Raw genomic sequence first — 18,890 nt, forward strand, 5'->3', positions numbered from 1 at the left:
ACACAGGAAGGAAATTCAGGAAATGTCTCATCGGAGGGAAAACAAGTTGCAATTACGGTCTGGGTGGTTAACAGCGGAAGCTGCATCCTAGTGTGTGTGTTACTTTGAATGTAAGGCTTTAAGAATCCTGCCATGACCACAATGCTACTATTAGACTCTTATGTAACATAATGTGCCATGAAAAAAGTAGATGCCGCCTCCTCAAATTATTTTTCTTTTGCAAAGTTTCCCCACTTTAATGTAACTATCCGACAAAGATAACCCAAGTAAACAAAAAATGCTGCATTTAAATGGTTATTTTATTCATTCAAGAAAATATATATATTCAAAGCTACCTGGCCCTGCGTGGAAAAGTAATGGCCCCCTAAACCTAATAACTGGTTGGCCCACCCTCTGCAGCAACAACTGAAATCAAATGTTTTTTTTAATAACTGGCAATTAGTCTTTCACATCTTTGTGGAGATATTTTGGCCCACTTTTCCTTGCAGAATTGTTTGAATTCAGCAACAATGGAGGGTTTTCGAGCACGAACTGCCTTTTTAAGGTCATGTCACGGCATTTCAATCAGATTGAAGTCCAGACTTTGACCAGGCCACTCCAAAACCTTTATTATTATTTTTTTTTGGTAAGTGTTCTGGACCGTTCTTCTGCTACAGAACCCAAGTGCGGTTCAGCTTAAGGTCATGAACCGATGGCCAAACATTCCCCTTCACGATTTTCATGGTTCCATCAATCACACAAGTCGTCCAGGTCCTGAAGGAGACAAGCAGCCCCAGACAATCACACTACCACCACCATGTTTGACTCTTGGTATGTTCTTTTTCTTGAAATGCTGCGTTGCAGTTACACCAGATGTAACAAGACTTTCGTCTCGTCAGTCCATAGCATATTCTCCCAAAAGTCTTTGGAATCATTCAAATGTTTTTCTATCCATCTATCCATTTTGCGAAGCGCTTATCCTCACTAGGGTTGTGGGTACGCAGGCTCCTATCTCAGCTGACTTTGGGCGAGAGGCGGGGTACACCCTTAACTGGTCGCCAGTCAGTCGCAGGCCACCGATAGACATGGACAACCATTCGTACTCACATTCACACCGTCACTGAATGGGAACTGAACCGTAAGCATTACTTTTTCCACACGAGCAGTTAATGTTATGTTTACTCTGGTTATCTTTGTCAGATTTCTTCATTAGTTTGACGATGTTAAACATTAAAGTGGGGAAACTATGCAAAAATAAATAATTTGAGAAGGGGTCCAATACGTCAAGAAGGCAGCAGGGAAAAGGCCCACTGCCGACAACTGAAGGCAATCGAAGCCAAAGGCAAGTGATCAAACGCCCAATGGCATTTTCATCACACAATTATAGCGAGAAAATTAACCACGGTTGTCAATTATTATCACAATATTGCTAAAGAAACTGTGTCAGGAAGTTAGTTGCAAATGGATTTGGCACAACTACGACATTAACAAGAACCAAAGCAATAATGCTCAAAATATTGCACAAAAAAAAAGAAAATCTTGCTCAAAATATTGCAAAAAGAAAAAAAGAAAATCTTAACTACAAAAATATTTTGCCTATTTTGAATGAATGACAAAATCACAAAGTGATGGGACAAAAAATATTAGCTAAAAAATGAAAACACACCAAAGTACAAAGAAATATCAAAATATTAATAGGAAAATATTTGACCAAAATGTTAATAATTAGAAAATAGACAAACATTATAAGAAAATAAAAACAACCCAAATACAATACATAAAAAATACAATATATAAAATACACAAATATTATCCCAAAGAAAATATTGGATGAAAATTACATAAAAATTTGAATAACACAAAAATGTCCACTCCCCTCCCCCAAAAAAACATAAAAAACAATTGAAAAAACACAACATAAGTACAGTGGAAAAAATAGCTTCTCCTACCCACTTTTGTCGGTCTTTTCAGCCTTTTTTCTCAATTTGTTTGCTGATTCTATTACTCTCTCTGCGACCCTAAATCTGGTACCAATTAGAAATTGAAATGGTAATACTAAGCACACACCGCTTCATCCCTACCAACATCAAACCAAGCAGTTTTGACAGCATGAACGTGGCCTCAGTGGGAGATCTGTTCGATGAGGCAAAATAGATCAACATCACCTTAAATGACTCTGTGGCAATAAAGCACGTATATGGGGGGGGGGGGGGGGGGTCAAAAGATGCTGAAGTGTTGTCTGCTTTGGTTAGAAGGTGTATGTTTTGTGTATATTTTGGAACAACGTGGCAGAAAAATCTCACCGTATTCCACCAGACAAACATCACAAAAAGTATATTGTGACCCTCCGAATAGTCGCAGTTTGGCGTTCGCAAGTTTTTCTATTAGTGGATTTCTTGGGGGGGGGGGGGGGGGGGGGGGGGGGGAACTTATCGTCTGTTATTCACTGATAAACTGAGCTAGCTGTTTTTGTTCTCTGGACAAAGCAATAAAAGTGTTGCTTTGGCGCCATCTTGTGCCATCTTGGTGTAAAAGAACTATGTCGAAGTGAGATGGTAAGTTTCAAGTAGTGCTTTGCCACCATCTTGTGACATCTATAGGCAATTATAACCTTTTGGGGGGGGGTTGTCAATTACTTGCAGATTTTTGATATCCGCGACAGGGCTCGGCCCCTATCCCCTGCAAATTCTGGGGGTTCAGCGTATAGTGAAAATAATGATGATCCCATCTCAATTTCCCCACAAATGTAACATTATATACCTACTGCCATCTAGTGGAAGAGCAATTAATTGTTCTGCCTGTCACTATATGTTGCTGGCATGGATAAATGAACAAAGATACATTTGTTTGTAGTAAATAAATGATACATTTCAGACCAGTAAGGTGAAATTGAATAATTTCCCACAGCACACCTGATGATATCTTGTGACACACTGGTGTGGTACAGAAGTTGGGAATCACTAACGGTTAGTTCGCATGTACGCTATTTCTCCACCCTGTGGCGAACACAGGGCGGCACGCGGCTGCCTGGGCTCAACCTCCAGTGCCTACTGAGCTGATAACAGTTGGATGTTCACCAAGCACTGGCTCAGTTCAGCAGGAACCGGAGTTAGGCCTGCTCAAAACGGCAACGGACCCGCTCACCATCACTCAAACGTGATCAGCGCTTCCACTACTCTCGCTGTGAGAGCCGAGATGGAGGAAATCCGCCTCGGTTGGTTTTGTTTTACGAAAAGATTTTTTTTGCAGTTGTATTCCAGACACTTATTAACATGCTATACCATGAGATATTGTACTGTTATGTGATACATGATTACCGTTTTCTCATGTTCCTTTCATGTCACACACTGATACGTGACTTTTACATGCCAATAAAATCCTTTCAAACCCAACAGAATCTGTGAATTGTCTAATTAGAAGGATAACAGATGGGTTTCTTACCATAAACAGTTGGGAAAATAATCCTTTCATCCCGTGATGACATTGTAAGTTTGCTCACTTGCAAAGAAATTTATTCACATTTTTATTGTTATTTTTTGTTATGGATAAAATATGAATACAAATTGCGTGAAAAAAAAAAAAGTTGATTACATGTTGTGCATTTTATTGGGTGAAATAACAACCCAACCAAAATGTTGGCCCTCACAGATTGGCTGGTAAGAACACTTAAATATCAACTCCAATATTAAGCACACCTATTATACTGTAGAATGTCTTACTTTCCAATCATGATAAGACAAGAGAGCTGTCGAAACGACGACAGGGACAAGATTGGAATGGGTTACAAAAAACATCAGGAAAAGGCTTGGTGAGAATGTTACAACTATTGGCACCATCGTTCCAAAGTGGGAAAAAAAATGACCATTGATTGTTCACAGTATGGCGCTCCATGCAAGATCTTGCCTCATGGAGTGAGGATGATCATGAAAAAGGTAAGAGAACCGACTCAAAGTACACAGCTGGAACCTGGCAATTATTGGAAGGCAAATTGAACGTCAACCATCAAGAAAACCTTTGGTAACAACACACTGCGCCATATTACAATGAAATCTTGCAGTGGCTGTTCAGGAAGGCACACGCATGCCTTAAGCTTGCCAGTGAACATCTACATGAGTCGGAGAGGGCTTGCGATAAGGTCAGATGAAACCAAAGTTGAGATATCCGGGCATCAACTGGGGTTACAGGTGGAGGGGTCCTTCGAAAGATATTTAACAAGAGTTTTTAAAATCAAGGTTTAGGTATCTTGTTTTTACAAAAGTCAATAAAAAAACCAACAGAACAGTTGAAAGAAATCTTGGTAGAGTACATTAGACGTTGAATGTCTAGACTCAAATCATGCAATGACAAGTAAAATCACGTGGTAAATCACAATTTTTCATAAATATGCAGCTATGCAAATGCAATTGCAATCATTTTTAGTATTTATTATCTCTTTGAGTATGCGTACAGATAAAAACATGCAAGAGCACATTTGAGATATTTTCACAGCGTCCGTTTCAGACAGTCTTACGTTGGCGAAGAGAATGATAAAAAATATGCTTAGAGTTCGCAGGTCAGTGTAAGAGAAAAACTCGACTGGGGGAATAAGATGACTATTAGACCAAATGCGTCAGTGTTTTAATTTCTGAAATTTGCTATGCGAGGTTAAAAGAGTCGACCTCAGGTTTCCTGCACTGAACTAAATGATGCCTTCAAGGCCGAATACTGGACCATCTTGTGTGTGTGTGTGTGGGTGTGTGCGCGCTACTGGACAGATTGAATGACGTTCGTCTGAATCTCACAGATTTAGACCATGAAAGCCAATATTTGCTATCTTAGTCACCAAAACGTCTTAGTCATCCTCTTTGGCCATTTGAGAGTATGACTCAATCACCTCGTCTGTCTCACTGCATGAACATCTGATGCAGCTGGGTTTTGTCCAAAGGCATGCCAATTATATATACTCAGTGTTTCTCTTATTGAAGTGAGAACTTTATTTCACGTATTAAAGGATGCTAAATTGCCCTATCTACTGTGGATATCATGCTTGTGCAGTTCTGTTTTTGAGAGAACATTTACTTACAATGATTTCAATAAATAACCAAATAAACACACACACACACACACACACACAGTGCGACTTGTGTATTTACATATATAGATTTGAGGGTGTCTATTTTTGCGGAATAGTACATTAAAGGATTTACATATTACTTATGATTAAGTGTTGCTGTGAACAAGTGTGCTAATGCGGACATTAGGAAAAGGTTGGTAGACTTGTTAGGAAGCGTACTTGTGAAAACATATTTGTTAGGTGGTATCTTTATGAAGACCTTGTCCAGTTGTGTATTTGTGTACCGCGTATGTATGACCTTATACTTCAGTGGACGTGCTTGTGAGGATGAACAGCATTGAAAAAGGGGTGTGTAAACTTTTTATTTCCACTGTGCATTCACACATTGACATTCCGACATTACTTATGTGAACAAGTGTTTTGAAAAATGTATTCTTGCAATGTTTTTCTATATCGGTGCAGACATATCCTTGCACCAAGTAAGTGTTGTTTACTTGTGAGGTTGTATTCTTGTACGGACGTAACCTTTGAAAACCTTTATTTGGAAGGATGGCAGAACCTGGTGATGACAATTATTTGGAGGATGTGTATTTGAGAGGACATGTGCTTGTGATGGGTATATATAGATAAATATACATACCTTTTTACTTGGAAGAATGCCAGATCCTTATGTGTATCCTAACACGGTTGTTTAAATATTTGTGTGCAAGCGTGAGATGAGCGCTTGTGCGGGTTGTTTACTTGCGAAGACACTTACCTGTAGGGTCGGTTGTTTACTTGTTAGGTTGTATCCTTATTAATTTTGGAGGGAATACTTCTGAAGTTGTTGCTTCCTGCGGTTCCTTGCTAGGTATTTCACAAGCATAATTAAGAGAAGCACTTTAAGATATAGCCTACTAAGAACCTGTGTTTGAATTCTTGTTAGGTTATATCCGTTTGATGTGTGAAGACAAGTACAATGTAATTAGCTATCCTTCTGGAGTTTTTTTTTTTTTTTTTATGGATGTATCCATGTGAGTTAAGTTTACTTGTATGATGACATATTTGTGAGGCTATATCTTTGAGAGAGCTTAATTACTTGGGAAGACCTTTACTATTGGTCATTACGAGTTTGCCTCCTTGTGATGATGTAGCTTTGTGAAAACATGAACAGTACTTGTTAGAATCCTGGGAACCTTATGAAGATGTTTATTTGTAAGGATGGGTACTTATGAGTACATGTACTTTGATGTTTGTTTATGAGGGTATGAACTTGCTCAGTTGTGTTCTTGTGAGGACAAAACGTTAAAGGGACATTTATTCACTTGGATACTTCCAAGTACATGAACTTGTCATGATGCTAACTTATGAGGCTATGCACATGCATTGGTTCTGTTCTTGTGAGGACAAATCTTAAGGTTTAGTTGTTTTTTACTTGGATGGATACTTGCAAGGACGTGTACTTGTGAGGATGTGTACTTATTAGGTTTCTTATGTGGACTTTGTGGGAGCATTTTTCAGGACATATAATTATTCGTTAGGTTGGATACATGCGATAACATGCAGTTGAGAGAATGTTGGATTTATAACAAGAAGACCGTTTGTTTTTTTTAAAGTGTGTGCCACACATTGAGAATTTATTGAAAAGCACTCTTGTTCGACAATGAACATAAACAACAAGTATATGGAAGTCAATGTCAGCTACATTTTTTTTTTGACGTTGTGTTAACCCAGCCGAGAGTTCTGATGAATCATTTACAGATGTGAAATGTTGAGAAGAAAAAAACTGTAAGATACCTGCTCATATTTAAGAGGTTTTGGCGCTATGTGATGATGGACATCTCCTCCTGCTCCCGGCTTTCCGAAAGTGCATTTACTACTTTTCCCAGGTATCTGCAGAAAGCTCGCCTCAGGTCCTCGGGCTCTTCCTCCATTTCAGAGTGAATAAGTGTAAGTTTGCTCAGCTGTGATGCTGCGTTGAAAAAAGAAATACATTAATAAATTAAAAAAAAAAAAAACGTTTTTGTGAAGCGTAGTTCATTTATAATACACAAAGGCTTGAAACGGGATTACCTAAAGGCAGTCGACCTTCTTCAACTGCGCTGCCGGGCTTGTGATGTGCGATGAGCAGACACTGGCTGTCTAGCAAGCCCTGCGAGGAGATGAACATCGAGTGCCAGGTCTCAATTTCTTTCAAGTGACTGGGAACGTCGGGATTAAAAATGATCACCACCCCACTGCAGTCCTTGGTGAGCGCAGGCCAGCATGACTCAAACCTGGGTGGAAGAAGATGAAGACGGTGACATGCATCTCCATGGTGGGAATAAAGTGAAATAAAGAAATGTTATCAAACACACTTGAAGTCACCAGAACAGTCCCAGATCTCAACCTCGCATGATTTCACGTCAGCACTGGCATCCAGTTGCGATTCAAATTCTAGTATCCTGCAAGCAAAAAGAAGAAGAAAAAAAACACAAACAACAAAAACAGTAATTATGAAGTATCAGACAAAACTGTATTAATTTGATCATGTAATCATGTGTATCTTCAACTAAAAAATTGTTAGTGACATTTGGGGATTGTCGTGTCATACCTGACTGCTTGAGTGGGTCTGTATTCGCCCCCCACGTTTTCTGTTGCGTCTGCGAGAAAATTTGCAAGGACAGTTTTCCCACTCTGAAACAGACATATGACATATTATTAGAATCAAACAAATGGAAGACGGCCATTACACCTTTACCGGGCTTTTTGTTGTTGCTTTTGCCTTTACAAAAATAAAATAAAAAATAAAAAATAAATGGAGCAGTGTTGTCCTTTTCGTGTTATAACTGAATATATATTTGAATGGAACAGCTACGTTAAAAACACTTTACGATTAAATGTGTGTATAATTACTTACCTCATTTGGACCAATTAGGAGTATTTTAGCTTTGAACATTGTAGTGATAAGGCTGTAGCACCATTAGACGTCAAGCTAACTGCGATTAAAGCCACGACTGCGCGTTAGCTTGTCAGTCGTCTCTTTGAGATATACGCCTACATGTTAATTTAAGCTTACATTTGAAGCGGTCGGGTAGTTTAAATGTTTTTTAAAAAATACTTGTAAATCGTAGCTTTTCCTTTTAGCCGAGCTCGCGACGGTAAACTTCCGTTTAGTTTCTATGGTCCCAGCCAATGGCCATCTCACTCTCTGCTCATTGGCTAGCCGTGGTTCTGATCGCGGGGAGCACCGCCTATTCCCCCCCTCCCCAACCCCCGTCTTCGAAGCAGCGAATCGACGGCAAGAGAACATCCTGACGTCACAAATGTGTCCCTAAACTAGCCAATCATCTTCAAATCACCGAGATTGAGAAAGTGGGCGGGTGTTTTGGAGTGTTCGCATGCAAAACAAAACCAAATCCGTGAGTAATGTCTTTATTAACACCATATGGCCCGTGAGCATTTAATTTACCCGAAGCCGTCGCTTTACTCTTCGTACGGTAGGGTGTATTATTTAATTGAAACTAAATGATGAAGCGTCATAAAGGGGGGAATTACACCACGCTGGCACGCTTCCCTGACAACATGCTTGACGACACGCTAATACTCAAGCTAAAAAAAAAATAGCCGTCGTCCAACTGAGTGCGTTCCTCACAGTGTTAATAATAATAATAATAATAATAATAGCTTGGATTTATATATCTTTCAATGGACTCAAGAATGCTTCGCAATAACCCATTGTGTTATTGAAAATGTTAGGAGCCTCTCCATTATTCTTGCACCCATGACAGGTGCTATGTGCCCCGAGGATGAACGGCAGAGTCAGCCTCCTAGCTGCAGCTCCTCAGCCAGGCTGGGTGTGACTCTGACTTGTGGAGACCCCGACGGCTCTCATGAAGTCTCAAAGACCATCTGGACCAGCACCGGTCTTAAGAGAACCCCACAGGTTGAAATCCACTGGTGAGGAACGTGCATATGTACTCAGAAGACATATGACAAGGGGCACAAAAATGACCCACTTTTCTTACTGTTCTATCTCCACGTAGTCCATGTAGTCCAGCACATACCGGAGACAACGATAAAGGGTTTGGGTCGTTCGTGAAGAGACTAATGGACGCCGAAGCCGCCATCGTCTCTGCAGCCGCGCAGCTCGTGTCCTTCAAAGACATCCTGAAGGTACGTCTCGACCGGTGTCGTGAGCAGAATATTGCAAATTCTTCACGTTTCCTCTTCTGGTTTTTCAAAGGATACAAAATCTAACGCAGTCAACAGGCAGCGCGTGGCCAAGCAGAGAGGACTCTTGCTACAGAAGATTGAGGACTTTCGTCAACTCAACCAGGTTGTGCGACAAAGACTGAACCAGCTTCTGGACGAGGAGGTCGGTTGTCATGCATTCACTCATACATTATGGTGTCAACCTTTAATGGAAAGTATAAGGTTTTTTGTTTTCCTTTCTTTCTTTTGCTCAGACTGATCGGATTGATGCAAGCACCAAGATTGACGCTTTGCTGAATAAGATTCTTCAGATTGAGCGTGAAAATCAGGTCTGTTAGTTAAATAATGCACACAAATACATACAGTACATGCTACTAAACTGACAAAAGGTCATGACAGTATAGGAACTAATGTATGAAAACACGACTCTTAGTATCTAACTTGATCCATCTTATCCTCATCAGGGTCTCGGGTGAGCTGCAGCCTATCAGAGCTACATTTGACCGATAAACCTTAACCCAATCACAGGGCACATATAGATAGACAAGACAACTGTTCATACTCCTTTTCACACCTACGGGCAATTTGGACTCTTCAATGAACCTAACATGCAAGATTTTGTAGTGTGGGTGGTGGGAGGATGCAGGAGTAACCACTATTCCATCGTGCTGAACTCATAAACCTTAATCTCGATGATTCCTCTTTTGAAGAATTGTAAGATTGCAACTTTGGGGAAGTTCCCTTTTCTGATTGCAGTGCACCAAGCAAAGTCCGCAAGATAGCCTCAGATGTTTGGCGTGGACAAACATTCAACGTGTTCTGTCGGATGAAATGACACACTCAAAGTCTTCCCAGAAGACTGAAAACACCTACATTTCCTTTCGGAGTAGTGGTCTCTTTTCCCATTACTTTTGTCCGTATTGTGTATAACATCTGCTGTGGTTTTCTCTCATTCATCTTCTCCAGCTTCTAAAAGGCGATCTTGGTGTAACGGAAAAAAGAGCAGAGGAGCTGATGTATCTTCAGCAAAAGGAGCAGGCGAGTACACACTACATATTAATAATTCAATGAGCTGTCATAGCTACACATTGTATTCCCAGAAGAAGTATGTGTGTGCGAAACATTACACCCCCATCTTGCCTGGCATTGCAGAAAACCCTCACAAACAGATGTTATCCCCCTCCTTTCTGTTACGGTTCTGATACTACCTGTGAAAATTGCTGGATTGACTTTGTTTATTCCATGTAGGTGCTGTTCATGCAGAACAACAACAACACTGAAAAAAGAGGGGTGTTGACTTTTGCAGGCAGTATAAAAGGGCTGCAATTGTATATTATAGCCTCACAAAGAGATCGGGGTGAAAGGGGTAACTGTGACCCTGTTATTTCCTCCCGTCGAATTTCTCCTCCTTCCTGATGACCGCAGGAGAACATCAAGAGCGCTCTTAACATAGCCAAGTCTGCAGAGGGCACTCGCGCCCGTATACAGGGGCAGCTACGCAACAAGGAGGCAGAAAACAATCGACTGACTGTGCAAGTGCGGGTAAGATACCCGGAATTTGTTCCCCCAAGATAAGCGGCCGCTAAAGTCGTCATTTTGTGCCACATTCCAGACCCTCGAGCGTTCCCTGACTCAACACAAGGCGGAGCTAGACGACCTGAAAGCGTCCCTGGCGGCTCTGACGGAGCAGACCTCCCAGGAGAAGGAGGCCCTCAAGAAGGCCTCGCGGGTGCACAAGCAGAAAGCCGAGCGATTCGAGGCCGCCCTCGACAAATGTTTCAGTCAGCTGAGGGATAAGGTGCGACCGGAGTCCAGACAGGTGACTCACTTGGCTCTCTTTTCGCAAAGACTCTGCAGTACTTTTTGTCTCTGCTCAGGACACCCAACTGTCAAGTCTCCAAGAAAAGAAAGACACATGGAAGCAGGAGAAGGAGCAGCTGACCGAGGAGAACCACAAACTTACCGCTCATGTGGAGTTCCTGCAGAAGTAGGTTGTTTACAAACTTACACACTTTGCACAATAACGTTAAGGGGACATATTCTGTAAAATTGCTTTTTAAATATTTTGTATACAAATATTTGAGTTTGTGCAGTGCCTTCCCACGTCCGACCCATGAAGTGTAAAATGAAACAATCGGGTAAATCTTTAGTGAGCTGTAATTTAACAAGAAAAGAGTCTGTGATCGAGCCGTTCCGAAATGTGCAGAATTGTGTCACAACTTCGCAACTATTTGCGTTGGCAATATGTCTGCACAGACTCTAATTGTAAGTGTAATTCGGCGGTTTGGTGATGAAATCCTGCCTCGACAAAATATACTGTAATCTAAGCTTTTGCTGTCTTAATGTGGCTGAGCTTTTTTTTTTTTTTTCTTCTTAAAACTGGTGGTTTGCATGAGACAAGATCGCGCCCAGACCCATTTTGATGATGGCATGTAAATTGCGTGTGTGTGAGGGAGAAACATAATATGTCTCCTTTTAATTTCTGTATTTGAAGGCAAGTAATCGGCATCCCAGTGAAGCTGCAGAAGGACATGGAGAGAGAGACGACGATGGTGAGGCAGTGGGAGGAGAGGGAAAGGATGAAGGAAAAGGAGGACAGGGCGAGGGAGAGGGAACGGATGGATTGGGAGGCGAGGCAGAAGGAACGGGAGGAGAAGGTGAAGGAAAGGGAGAAGGAATGGAAGGAGAGGATGAAAGAAAGGAAGGAGCAGGAGGAGAGGGAGAAAGAACGGGTGAACGGAAGGGAGGAGAGGGAGAAGGAGAGGAGGTATTGGGAGAAGGAATTTGAGGAGAGGGGGAAGAAACGGGTGAAGGAGCGGGAGGCCAGGGAGAGCGAAAGCGGGGGACTGGAGAAAGCGAGCGAGGGCAGCTGGGAAAGGGAGGAGCGGCAAGAAGGGAGCGTGGAGGAGGTGGACGAGACCTCAGCTGGACATGACGTGTCCGGTGTGACGCAGCAACTCCAAAGACTCCGAGTGGAAAAGGAGCACTACAGCGCCAGTCACACCGCACTCAAGGTACACCTCAGCTGGACACTTCATCGGTTACAACTTCACAATCGAATGTGAGGTTGGGCAAACTTTCATTTGCTTTTTGAGTTGAAATGGACAGATACTCCAGGTCATTCATAGATGATACAAACATTTTTTTTTTTTAAATGGGTGCGTAAAATAGGATGTCGGCCGGGCTGTGGCCTTCCCGTGTGGACTTTGCATGTTCTCCCCATGCTTGAGTGGGTTTTCTTCGGCTTATTCCGGCTTGATGCATGGTCATGACTAAATGCACTAAATAAATTCACCAATTATTTTCGATAAATGGTTAAATACATTTGAATTAATCAAAATAAGGGTGGGGGGAGGGGGGGGACCCCAAATTAATGCAACAGATATTACAGGAATATTGAGCATGTAAATGCTGTGTGGGCTGGACTAAAGAACTCAGTATGTGGCCCGCAGGGCATACTTGTATATGTTCTTATCCAATCATAAAGGTGTATCATAATCAACAGATATCTTGCTCTGATCTCTTATTACGTATTATTAGACATATTATTATATACTGCTGCGACAATGTTGTGTCCGTCTTACTTTACCGTGACGGCCGGGAATCAGCCGGAGCTTCGCACAATCAAAGAATTTCAACTGGCAGAGGCGCCAGCTCACGCACTACACCGTGTGTATGTTTGGTGGTGTGCACCCACCAAGCGTAACGTAGGTTACGTAACAGTGGGGCGGAAGTGCAGAACGGCTCGGCTCGCTCACAGACACGTTTTCAATAATAAGCAGATGATTTTCCATACTTTGTACCCTTTAAATGTGTCACACAATCTACGTTGTGTGTGTGTGTGTGTGTGTGTTACAGCTGTCCTTTGCCCAGTTGGAGAAGCAGCTTGCTGAATGTGAGGCGGCCCTGGTCCAAGAGAAGAGCGTGTCTAGTGGAAAGGACCGCAAAGTCGAGCAACTGGAAAACCAGGTCAGCTTTGTGGTTGAGTGGTTAGCACGTCTCCGTAACGTCACAGTCAGGAAATCTGGGTTTGAATCCCTCGCCGTGCTTCTGTTTCCCCTCACAATCCAAAAACATATGTTGGGTTTATTGAAGACTAAATTGTCCAAAGGTTTGAATATGAACCTAGATGGTTTGTCTATACAGTGTTTGCTCTTTGATTGGTTAGCGTCAAGTCCAGGGTTTAACCCACTCAACTGGAATAGGCTCTCCACTTACCCACAATCCTGGAGGAGAAGCGCTATATCAGACGCATGGAAGGATAATATGAACTCTTTGTGGTCCTTTCAGGTTGCAGCGCTTGAAGCAGAATTGAACAATGTCAGGCTCCAGCACAAAAATGTATCACAGGAGCTTGAGAAAATGCAAGATGGAGAAGATTCAAAAGCTGATGAGGTAATTCTTGCTTTCTGATGTGCCCTGTGATTGGCTGGCGACCATTCAAGGGTTTACCCTGCCTTTAGATGAATGGAGAGAGATTTACCATATTTCCTCAAATAGTCGTCCTTCAAATAGACGCCGTGGCCCTATTAGTCACCAGGTGTGTCATCCACTTAAGAGAAATGCACACCTCCCTCAAATAAACGCTTGCTTTTTTCATATTTACATGCGGACATTGAGTTTACTGCTGAGCCCAGTTGAACTGTGTTGCTAACCAAAACAGCAGAAAATAAAACAGTCTCTCAGATGAATGAAAGCGTCAAGTCTTGCGCATGTAAGAATTTTAGTTTTGAACTTCACTATCAATTGTAATACGGGCAGCATAGTTTAATATCATTCCCAATCTGCAGTAAATCGATGCAAAAGTTTGTTCTGCTTTGGAGATGTTTGTACAGGGAGCTTCAGATAAATGTTCTTCCTCATTCTGACACGCCGCATAGCTCGAGTTAGCTTAGCGGTGTGCAGAGCGCCACCCGTCAGTCAGGTTTGATCACACTTTAGTCTAACCTTCTGTCAGGTGAGGAAGGAGCTGCAGGGTCGCGTTGAAGAGCTGCAGCATTTGCCCAAAACGCTGAGAGAGACCGAGCTGAAGCTGCTCGCGTGCCAGGAGAATCTGCGAACCTCCGAGTGGAAGTGCTCAGAGCAGTCAGAGGCCATTAAGAAGCTGCAGTATGAGGTGTGCCAGCAGGAAGGGTTAGCCAGCAGGGCACCGCGTTTTGGGTGATCGAAATGGACACCCTGGAAACGTCACCATGAGGCAATAGAACTTGAGAAAAATGTCAATCAAGTTTAGGGTTTGAAAAAAATATATATATTATATTAAATATGTAACAAATAATCATTTTAATATAAAAAGCTTAGTCAGTTTTATATTTAAAAAAAATAATTAACTTACAATTACAATAAGAAATTATGATACAACATTATGGTAAATGTATATATATATATATATATATTTTTTTTAAATAATATATGTAATCTAAAATATATCTTTTTTTAATTTTTAACCTTTTAAAATAAAAAATACAATTAGACAATATTAAAAGGTCATTAAAATAAAGATGTATGCAGTATTTTGAAATCTATATAAAATATGATATTGAATGTAACATCAAAAATGTCTTTTTTAGTGAAATCATCATCATCATCATCAGATCATTATAATAAATTTAGACTGCATTTTTAAATTCTTATGCTTGTAAATTATTGTCGTTTTATAAGTATAATACAAATATTTAATATAACATGAGAATATTGGATTTTATATTTAAAAAATGTCTTATGTTCCTTGTGTGTTTTGGACATACTTGGCAAATAAAGATGATTCTGATTCTGATACAAATACAAATAATAAATGTAACTAAATACAATTAGATCATATTGTTAAATAATTTTAAGAGACGTCTGATATTTTTATAATATAAAACACAATCCCCAAAAATATGCCAGTAGTTTAAGTTGTAACTATTTTTCCCATTAAAGAGAGAAATAATAAGCCAGCTAAATAAATTGTGTTAATATTTATAGATTATTAAAATATAAAATAATTTTGTAAAATAATTGTATGCTAAAACCTAACACGTTTTTACTATTCAGATTACTTAGAAATGACAATGTAAATACAATCAGATAATATGGAGGGATCATTAAATTGATAAGAGAATCTTGTTATGCACGATAAATTTCTTACGGTCAAGTCTTTAGATTGACGCTATAGAAACAAAACCGTGAAAAAGGTCATTCTAAATCTGATTCAATGTGGGAGCATTTGACCCGGCTGGCCATGTAATTTGAAAGCCCCAAAACATCTAGCTCATAATTGATCATAAATATTTAACATTGCATTTTGAAATAACAGCTGCAGACTCAAGTGAAATTGGTGAGGTCGGCCGTAGAGCTGAGAGAGTCCGCTGAAGAGTCCAGTTCAAAACTGCAAGAGCAAGTGGACACCCTGCAAAAGTAAGACAACACCGAAGACCAAATTGGACCTCGGTAAAGGTACGTGTACGAACCGTGACACCCAAATGGTCTGATTAGGATGCTGGAGCAGCTGCGCCGGGAGAAGCTGGAGCTGGAAAGGAAGCTGGAGGTCCAAGAGCAAACTTTGCGTCAAAGCAGCCAGCAACTTGAACAACGCTCCACGCGGTGCGCAGCGCTCGAACGCCAGCTGGAGCAAAACGCGTGCGAATCCGAAACGCTCAACAAGCAGCTGGCTCAATGCTCGGCCGCTTTATTGGATTTTAAAGAACAGGTACTTGGCTTTTTGAGGATTATGTGTTCATCACCACAACCCCAAGATCTTATCTTATCCTCTGAACCAGGAAGTAGCCGACTAAATAACAAACACTTATATGACACTCACATTTTTTTTGTCTTTTTGCCATTTGAGTCACAATGGAACTGTTCCTCCTTACCCCATAATTCAGAATGGTACAGTCCAGTCATCTTAATATCATTCTCTGTCAATGATGAAATAAGAGCCTAAGTTAGAAACAGACTCAAACAAACCAAAGTACGGCAGTGTAGCATTTTATGTTATTTTATTGTGGTGGCTAATTTGTCTCATTACTTTTGGTCGCTTTAAAAACTGGGAGGCATACAGTATATGCAAACTTGTAATTTCCACACCGTCCAAACGATTTGGATGTAAATACTCTCCAATTAAAGCGGAAAGTCTGCAGTTTGAAGCATCCATCCATCCATTTTCTGAGCCGCTTCTCCTCACTAGGGTCGCGGGCGTGCTGGAGCCTATCCCAGCTGTCATCGGGCAGGAGGCGGGGTACACCCTGAACTGGTTGCCAGCCAATCGCAGGGCACATAGAAACTAACAGCCATTCGCACTCACAGTCATGCCTACGGGCAATTTAGAGTCTCCAATTAATGCATGTTTTTGGGATGTGGGAGGAAACCGGAGTGCCCGGAGAAAACCCACGCAGGCACGGGGAGAACATGCAAACTCCACACAGGCGGGGACGGGGATTGAACCCCGCACCTCAGAACTGTGAGGCTGACGCTCTAACCAGTCGGCCACCGTGCCGCCAGTTTGAAGCACATTTTGTTTATTTCATTTCACAAACATTGTGGTGGTGTTTACAGCCAAAAAAGATGAGAATTGTGTTGATGTCTCAATAATTAGGACGTGACTGGAGCCTGCTAACGCACAAACAACTGGAAAAAACTTATTTTTATTCCTCAAACCCCCCCCCCCACACACACACACACTTTTGTTAGACTTTTCAACCACCTTTATTTCCACAACAAAAGAGCCCCCTGCCCCAGAATTAAAAATGATACAGTCCTGTCATCTTAAGTCACAGTACGCTTATCTAGGAAGAAGCCTGATAAATGCTAACTAACGTGGAGTCTGTGGGCGCGGGACCTTTTTCCACGCCTTTCTAATCTCGGTGGTGCATGCGGTGCTCATGTATGAAGATGTACAATACTGAACTGAGAGCCATTCCAATACAGTAATAGTTTATTATTACATTTTCAGGTTAAAAATGTCAAGGAGCAAGTTTTGTCCAAAGAGGAGGCCCTTCAGACCACCGTGAACGAGCTGAGGCTTCTCCGTCAGAGCAAGTTGACGGTGAGTGCCTCGCTTCCACACCGCTAATATACTTAACATTCAACCATGAGGCGTTGTCTGTGTCCGTTTAGGCGGAGAAACAGTTTGAGGCGCGCGTGATCGAGCTACAATTGAGCCTGGACAAGTGCGAGAGCCACAAGAAGAGCATACAGAACTACGTAGACTTCCTCAAAAACTCGTACCTCATGATATTTGAAGATCAAATATCCACTTTTTGGTCTTCCACTTTTATGAAATGACCACCTGCTTTGCAGAAAGTTATTTATTGCCATCCCATCTGGAGGAAAGTGTAAATAATTCATATCTGCATATGCAGCTAAGCAATGCCATGACATCATTTTTGCATAAGCTTGCTTTTTAAACGCATGAGTTGAAAAGCAACAAACTACAAAAGGAATAATAATGAGGACAAAATTGTCACGCTCGGGATTGACATAATCGGTAAAGTGATCATTAAGAATAGATGGATTAATGGAGGCAAAATGGTGTGAACTACAGCAGCCAGCAGAGGCGCTATTGATTCATTCTCAACTCGTTTGCTGGCTGAAGAAAACATCCATCATGTCAACTATGGGAAGTGCAATAATATTTTTCAGCTCAGTACAACCCTGGAATTTAAAAAAAAACGGAGTTCAGAACATGCATAAAAAATTTTTTTTAAAAAACTTGATAGGTTAATTTGTTTGTTAATTTTCTCCATAGGCATAGTCAATGTTAACTTGGTTTCTGGATGATTTTTGTGTTATTGTCACAAAATCTGCTCATTGTTGTGTAATTATTGAACGACTTTTGCGAAATGGTGTGATTTTCGGTCTTGTGTTACTGGGGGATGGAAAAATAAAAAACACAAGTAACAACCCAATTGGGAGCGCTAACTCTAAAAAGGTTTGGGGTTTACCTCTATAAGAGGGAAGTGAAAGTTTGTGTTTCGTAGAGCAAAACCTTTCAATGCACTATAACACACTTGTTTTAATGGGACAGTGTGTACTGATTCTTCCACCCCCTGTACAAATACAATGTTAACGAGGACAATTTCATTTTATACATACACTTTCTCCCTCACACTTACAATTTACCCACCCATGACATTGTATTGTATTTATTACATTCTGTCCAGATCTTAATGCTTCTGCCCTACCTATTATGTACAATGTTGTGTATTTGCTTATTAGTTGTGTACTTAACTATGTGTCTGGGTCTCCTTTGTACATTTGTTATTTGTATCCTTATTTTTGTTTGAGTCTCTTGAATCAGATCAACAAATTAAAAAAACATTTTTTTTTTTTGTTTTCTGTCTGGATAAATAAAGGTTAAAAGCAAAATGCTCTATCCATCAGTGTCATAGTGCAAAGGAATCTCTTATTGCCACTTGCTTTAAGTGAAATACCAGTGTGCTATCATTATCCTGGTTGATCACCAATACACTTGAACTGAAAAAAGGAAATGTACAATAACCTGGTGGCATAAATATTCTCACCTGCAAACTAATGCTTGCAGAGCCTTTTTCATTTATTTCAGCACTCAGTGTTTTTAGGTTGGAGTCTATCAATGCGGCACATTTTGATGTGTCAGATTATGAAGGCACATCCCTGTACCCCCTCAGAAAGAATTATATCATTAAATTGCACTTTTTAGATCACATGATTAGTGGGGAAAAAA

General features: G+C 40.9%; 2 protein-coding genes across 6 annotated transcripts; one reads left to right on the plus strand and one right to left on the minus strand.

Moving 5' to 3' along the window:
* Positions 1 to 3,152: 3,152 nt before the first annotated feature.
* On the minus strand, positions 3,153 to 8,202 carry ift22 (intraflagellar transport 22 homolog (Chlamydomonas)). Of its 2 annotated transcripts, XM_061797458.1 has the most exons (6): positions 7,911 to 8,202; positions 7,605 to 7,687; positions 7,369 to 7,455; positions 7,085 to 7,287; positions 6,809 to 6,983; positions 3,153 to 4,174 (listed from the first exon to the last, which is right to left on the minus strand). In XM_061797458.1, exons 1-5 carry the CDS (start codon positions 7,947 to 7,949, stop codon positions 6,835 to 6,837), a joined length of 561 nt encoding a protein of 186 aa, XP_061653442.1. In that variant the 5' UTR covers positions 7,950 to 8,202; the 3' UTR covers positions 3,153 to 4,174; positions 6,809 to 6,834. The 2 variants fall into 2 exon arrangements, with proteins under 2 accessions (XP_061653442.1, XP_061653441.1); XM_061797457.1 differs by lacking the exon at positions 3,153 to 4,174 and having other exon boundaries at positions 6,612 to 6,983.
* An 87-nt stretch (positions 8,203 to 8,289) lies between these two features.
* Positions 8,290 to 18,514, plus strand: LOC133488958 (outer dense fiber protein 2-like). 4 transcript variants are annotated; one of them, XM_061797529.1, is made up of 17 exons: positions 8,290 to 8,412; positions 8,782 to 8,950; positions 9,037 to 9,166; positions 9,237 to 9,368; positions 9,460 to 9,534; positions 10,172 to 10,243; positions 10,631 to 10,747; positions 10,818 to 11,003; positions 11,083 to 11,192; positions 11,700 to 12,219; positions 13,064 to 13,174; positions 13,496 to 13,600; positions 14,163 to 14,321; positions 15,504 to 15,604; positions 15,683 to 15,896; positions 17,139 to 17,231; positions 17,303 to 18,514. In XM_061797529.1, exons 2-17 carry the CDS (start codon positions 8,787 to 8,789, stop codon positions 17,468 to 17,470), a joined length of 2,457 nt encoding a protein of 818 aa, XP_061653513.1. In that variant the 5' UTR covers positions 8,290 to 8,412; positions 8,782 to 8,786; the 3' UTR covers positions 17,471 to 18,514. The 4 variants fall into 4 exon arrangements, with proteins under 4 accessions (XP_061653513.1, XP_061653512.1, XP_061653514.1 ...); XM_061797528.1 differs by having other exon boundaries at positions 8,412 to 8,490; XM_061797530.1 differs by lacking the exon at positions 14,163 to 14,321 and having other exon boundaries at positions 8,412 to 8,490.
* The last annotated feature ends 376 nt before the right edge of the window (positions 18,515 to 18,890 follow it).

Source organism: Phyllopteryx taeniolatus, chromosome 14 (assembly GCF_024500385.1).
Source record: "Phyllopteryx taeniolatus isolate TA_2022b chromosome 14, UOR_Ptae_1.2, whole genome shotgun sequence".
In the NCBI taxonomy this organism is placed as follows: Eukaryota; Metazoa; Chordata; class Actinopteri; order Syngnathiformes; family Syngnathidae; genus Phyllopteryx; species Phyllopteryx taeniolatus.